The 6,270-nt window shown below is 46.5% G+C and overlaps 1 protein-coding gene across 2 annotated transcripts in view; it reads left to right on the forward strand.

Annotated features, from left to right (window-relative positions):
- The window catches only part of LOC135403565 (ceramide synthase 4-like), a 42,365-nt gene extending 36,177 nt beyond the window's left edge, over positions 1-6,188 (forward strand). For both annotated transcript variants that reach the window (XM_064637704.1, XM_064637705.1), the window contains exons 10-12: positions 10-116; positions 531-687; positions 4,202-6,188. In XM_064637704.1, coding sequence (XP_064493774.1) covers positions 10-116; positions 531-687; positions 4,202-4,393 — 456 coding nt within the window. In that variant the 3' untranslated portion in view covers positions 4,394-6,188. The remainder of the gene's footprint in view (positions 1-9; positions 117-530; positions 688-4,201) is intronic.
- The last annotated feature ends 82 nt before the right edge of the window (positions 6,189-6,270 follow it).

The following is a 6,270-nucleotide window of genomic DNA, read 5'->3' on the forward strand; positions in this document are numbered from 1 at the left end:
TCCTTCCAGCCAACTAAGATATTCAATTACATGAAGTGGAAAAAAACTTGTGACAGCCTCTTCATGATCTTCTCCGCTGTTTTCCTGATCAGCCGCCTGGTCGTTTACCCTTACACGTGAGTCTGTTCAGTCAGGGGACATGGAAAAGCTGCTTTCTGAGAGACAGGAGAATGAGCTGGGTGCTGCAGCCTTTGCTTCTCAGTCCTCAGCATGTGTGCCTGCCTTTTGCACAGGCTGAAGTGCCACATGGCTGTTGCACCTGCCTTGGAGTTTATAGAGTAGTCTTGAAGCCCTGAAGGGTCCTGCAGAGGAGGAGACCTGGGCCTGTGGCTCTACCCTGTGTATTTTGGGTGGGGAACTGAGAGTTGTTTCACATGTGTTATAGATAAAGATGGAAGTGTTATAGATAAAGATGGAAGTGTTATAGATAAAGATCCGAAACTTCCTCTGTGATCAGAACTTTCTGGGGCTCAGTTATGGCCCTGCTAACAACAGGTTTTCCCTCCACTGCAATTCCCTCTCTTTTGCAGAGTGCTGTATAACACCTACTATTACTCCATGGAGATATTCCAACCCTTCTTTGGATACTACTTCGTGAACACCCTCCTGATAATTCTGCAGCTGCTCCATGTCTTCTGGTCCTGCCTAATTATTCACATGGTCTATAAGTTCATCCTCCAGGGCACGGTATGCATCAGTCTGTAGTACCCTTTCCATCACATGGGGAGAGAGGGTCCACCTTGGGAGCACAGGGGTCCATCTGGGATGGATTCCTTCTTACCCTAGTGAAATTATACATGTACATTCCAAACAGTGAAGTGAAAGGAAGCTTGGTATTATTAGGGAGAGCTGACCCCCAAAATTTTTATGAGTCACTACAACGTTGGGTCCACTTCTGATGCTTGTATTCAATGAAAATGTGGATTGGACTCCCAGAGATATTTCTGTGAACAAAGCCAGTGACATCTGAGTAAAGATCCCAACGCTTGGTGCAGTGTGATTTGCATTTGTAACAAAACTAAGAAGTGAAGGCAAGGGAAGTTGTCATGATTGGTGAGGCCAGTGGAAAAGTTCTTCTCTTATTGTACAGGATTTTTGATTACAGTGTTACTGAGACCACAGAATCACAGAGTGGCTGGGGTTGGAAGGTACCTCTGGAAGCCTTGTCTGTATTTTCTGACTCAAGCAAGGTCACCTAGAGCAGGTTGCCCAGGACAGTGTCCAGATGGCTTTTGAGTACCTGCAAGGATGGAGACTCCATAACCTCTCTGGTCACCCTGTGCCAATGCTCCAACACCCTCTCAGTAAAAAAGTGTTTCCTGATATTCAGGGGGAGCCTCCTGTGTTTCAGTTTGTGCCCATTGCCTCTTGTCCTGTCTCAGGGCACTACTGGGAAGAGCCTGGCTCCATCTTCACCCCTCCCCTTCAGGTGCCGATCTACATTGACAAAATCCTTCCTTTCTGCAGGCTGAGCAGTCCCAGGTCTCCCAGCCTTTCCTCAGGGGAGATGCCCCAGTCTCTCCATCATCTCTGCAGTCCCTCCCTGGACTCTCTCCAGTGTGTCCATGTCTCTCACAGTGGGGAGCCCACACCCGGACACAGCACACGGGCTGTGGCCTCCCCAGTGCTGAGGGTGGGATCCCATCCCTGCCCTGACAGGCCAGGAAGGGCAGGGGCACAGCAATGGCTCGGGTTCAAGGCATATCCTGGAACCTCCAGGTGTTTCTTAGGGAAGGTGATCAGCACCCATCGTGTTCTGGTGTCTGAGGTTGTTCCTCCCCAGGGGCAGGACTTCGCTCTTGCCCTTGCTGAACTTCACAGGGCTCCTGTCAGCCCATTTCTCCAGCCTTCTGGGTCCCTTGGAATGGCAGCACCATTCCCTGGTGGATCAGCTGCTCCTCCCAGTTCTGTGTCTCCAGCAAACTTGTTGAGAGTACGCTCTGCCCCATCATGCAGGTCATTAAAACGTGTCTTACATGGATTGTGTTACAGTGCTGAAGATGTCTCCAGAGTAGGTATTTCTGTCTAATCCAGCTGCCTGGGCTCTTGTTGCAGCAGCAGAGGGAAACAGGCATGCCCAAAGCATGGTCCATTCTATCCTGCACCTGGCAGTGCTGTTCACTGGGCACAGAGCGACCAGACACGAATATCTGAGCTGCAGCTGTATAAACTGAAGTGAAATGCATCCCACAGCCCACTCTTTCTGGCCTGTAGTATTTGCTGTGAGTCCAAACTGCTGCTCAGCATGAAATTCTTCCCAAAATCAAAGCCATGACCTAATGGCATTAGATTGGCCACGTGCCAAGGACGCAGTCCAGGGGTAACTGGTCAGTGCCTCGTGGGAACTGACCTCAGAGCCCAGGATGACTTGTTTTATTAGTACCCAGCTGAGGAATTCTGCCTTATGGGAACTGAGAACAAGCATTAAAGGCTCATCTTCGTGCATATTGTCCCAATTTTCTTCATCTGCTTTCCCTTTATTTGCTACCTCAAGTAGCACAGAGCAAATTACTTGCAAATCAGGAAACAGAAACTTCACAGGGCAGAAAATGAAGATGCAACCGAAGATGGCCTTTTATTGTTTTCCTGATTCTAGTATGGGTTGAATTACCATTGCAGTTATTGTTGTGTAAAATGATGAGGCAATAAATAGCCTTATTAGAAAGGAATGAACCATCAGGGAGGAAAATATTGAAGCATATCCAGGTTTATCTGAAAACCAATCTGCCGGATTTGATGTAAAAATATGTTTGAGAACTTTCCGTATTGAGCAGTGAACTGCAAAAATAAATCCTCCTAAACAGATCTGTCTCAATGATAATATTTAGTAGCCTAAAGCAGTATCAGCAAGAATACAGGACATTCTCCCCTTTTTTTAGAGGCATGAAACTCTTGATCCAGTCAGAAGTTCACAGTCTTCTCATGGGCCTTTCTGGTCTCCAGTTTTCCTCTCTGGCTACAGGATTACTATCACCACCTTCTCACATGATGTTCCCCAATCCCTGGTGATTAGAACTCAGCTTAGATCCTGAAGTACAAGTTTCACTCCCTCACAGAGGGAGCAGCTGTACAGTTCCTTTGGGAATCTTGCCAGGTTTAAGGTCTCAGCCACATTCTCTGGCCATGAATGGATAAACTTAGAAATATTGACTATTATTTGTCCTTATGCTGCAGATCCAGACTCCTGCATATTTCCTGAACTGTCAGTTCCTGAGGCACCTGAGGCACAGGTTGTTCACAGCAGATAGCATCTCCTTGGAGGCACTTTGAATTCACTGCAAGTTTAGATCCTTACAAATCCTGTCTGCATCTGGGTGTAGTGATCTCTGGAGAGAGCATCAGACCAAATAGACTTCTCAATGTTATCTGAGAGATCCCAAAAAGAACAGACAGAATAAATGGAGACTAAATGTCTGTGCAGCACCAGACATGCCCTGGAGCAGTTTCCAGAGCTCAGGTCACAGAAGGACTTTGCAGCTTTCCCTCTTTCCGACAAGGAATGTGACACCATTAATTTGTCCCCAGTTTTGGCATCTTGTATGGCAGAGTAGAAACAGCCTGAGAAGTCAGCAAGTGCTGGGCTGCTTTTTCTAAACTGTTTCTTTTTTGTCTTCCTTATCAGGCAGTTAATTAAATACTTACAAAAGTGGATTACAGGTCTCTCAGTCAATAGCAAGGGGAAAAACCTGACCATAAAACTGGATGCAGTCAGAGTGGAGTGGCTCTTTGTTGAGCCTCTGGTTTGTCTGAAAGTACATGCTTCCAGCTTGTCCCAAGCAGTGTTCTCAGCCTGCAGCCACCCAGGCCAAGTGTGGGCAGAAGGTAGCTCCTTGTCCCTTTTGGAAAATGTAAAAGAGCTTGGTTAAACTGCCTCCCCCATCCTTTCCACACATGCAGATGACCAGAGCAGCAATGTGGATCTCGTCAGGCTTACACTGTTGTCCTCAGTCCTGGGCATCTGTGGTTTGGTGCTGCTTTTCAGCCTGTAATTCCTGAAGTTTATCAGGAGCACAGACAGGATTCCACTGAGACTGAAATCAGAGATGGGGAGAATCTGTTCCTGAGGGTGATGTGAGAGCTGAGGGGCAGAGCAGGACTGTGCTGGGGGCGAGTGGCTGAGGCAGAGGTTCATCCTGTGGCTCAGCCAGCGCTGCTGCTCGGGCTGTGTTTGTCCTGCTTCTCACTTAACCTGTCTTTGTAGATGGAAAAGGACATGAGGAGTGACACAGAAGAAAGCGACAAGGATGAAGAAAGAGATAAAATCAGGGAAAAGGAGAAGAACGGGACCACGTACTTCAGCAACGTGACGAGCAACGGTCACATCCAGAGGAACGGGGCTGAGCCCCTGAGCAGCAGAGCCCACCTCGCCAACGGCCACGTCAAGGAGAGATAGCTGCTGTCCACACAGGTCTGGCCTTCAGTGAACACAGGCCACCCTCTGTAGAAACAGTTTTGCTCACTGTGTAGACAAAATGGAGTGCAATTGCAGTATCCTAGAGCTGAATTTCTGCTTCCCCTAAACAGAAGTGTTTGTAGTCAGTGATACTTGAAGGAAGTTTTTGGTCTTCCTTCTGTAAAAGCTTACTGTAGGTTGTAGCCTTGGAACAGATAGAAAGGGATCAAAGTGGTTTGACTTGTGTTAGACTTGTACCATAGTTGTTGTCAGATGTTTTAATCTTGAAAAATACTTTTAAAATAAAAAGGTGGGTAAACTCTGGCAATGCCAAGTTTTACCCACCTAATGTTGTTTGATAGGAATCTGTTTAGCCTGGATCAGCCTCTGGAGGCCCTGGCCCATTGCAAGTAATGGTTATGCCTGACAAGTGTGAGACTCCATATCTTAACACTGGGACACTTCTTTTGAAAAGGCAGGTGCCCTGTGACACTTAGAAAATCAAAACTGAGCATAGGGAAATGAAAGCTTTGGAAAGACGTAGGAGAGAACATGTTCTTCTCAAAGGAAGTGCTCCATGTGCCAGTGACCAGTTTTGTAAGGGTATGGATCTCAGTCCCTGTTTGGGGTCAGCATTGTTGCCTCAGAGGTGGGAACTCCAGAGCCCAGGCTGGAGCAGTACCCACCCAAATCATAGTTGGAAGAGCTGGAAAATCCAGGCAGCTGTTTCACAACTGTCAGGTAATCCTTGAAACTTTTCTCAGAAGGAAACAGTCAGGAGAAGGGAGGTGACAAGGAACTGTATAATCTAGAAGACAACACTGATGAACATGCTCACGTTTTCACCCAGTGTGACTGGCACAGTGGGAAATGTTTACAGAGTCAGCTTGTGGCAAGAAGGGAATACATTTCCCCTGTCCTCAGAGCAAAAAGGATCCAGAGAAAATCTGCTGAACCTTATGGAATAATGCTTTAACATAGCCTTCTAACTCTAGGGCCATTGCCTAAGTGTGTCAAGAACAGCAAGTGTAAAGCAGTGATCCATGAAGTCATGATGCAGTGCTGATTCAGTTTGTTTAGATGCCATATCTTGTATCCTGTGTAGTCTTAGATTTTGGATTCTGCAATCCCTTAAAATATTTAAATTAGTATTACATGAGTTTCTGTTTTATGGGTCAATTAATCTATGAAACCAAAGTATTAACAGATTCACTGTAATGAGTGCAGGGACTTAGACTGCCAAGGCCATGCAGACACTTCCCTCTGTGTGCCCAATGTTCACTGGGGGGGGAATAGGACATAGACCAAGGAGATGCCTTATTTGAGGAGGTGGTGCACATGTTTAAATTAAAAGGCAAGTGACAGCATGGAAAGACAAGAGGGTTTTCATCAATCCACTCAGGCCACCTGAGATGTGACTGAGAAAGATTTGATCTGAGCTTGTGTGTGCTCACCTTCGGTTTCAGTCAAAACTTATTTGGATGATTGGATTTCTAAACTGGAATTGGATAATTTCAGAGGGGGAAAAGTGGTTCCAGTACGGGTAATTCCAGGGCAGTAACATGGTGTGAGAGTAGAGCATCTGCTCCTGCACTGTCATTTAAATCCATATTTGCTGAAGATAGGTTGTCTCTGAAACCTTGAGCTAACTGGAAGTTGGAAGCACATGTTCTGTATGCTGTGAACTGAGTGTAGGACCTTGCCCCTCTGCAGGTGGTGTGCTCAGGAGGGATGGTTATATATCATTTTGTACTACTGAATGTAAACATTCTTTATAAATAACTTTTAAAAGGTTTGATCGTCTGTGCTCTTTTCTACTCCTTTACCTGCCAGGAGGTCGCCTGGCTGGCTGCACCTTACAGGTGGACACGTGATGA

Source organism: Pseudopipra pipra, chromosome 27, assembly GCF_036250125.1.
Source record: "Pseudopipra pipra isolate bDixPip1 chromosome 27, bDixPip1.hap1, whole genome shotgun sequence".
NCBI classification, from domain to species: Eukaryota; Metazoa; Chordata; class Aves; order Passeriformes; family Pipridae; genus Pseudopipra; species Pseudopipra pipra.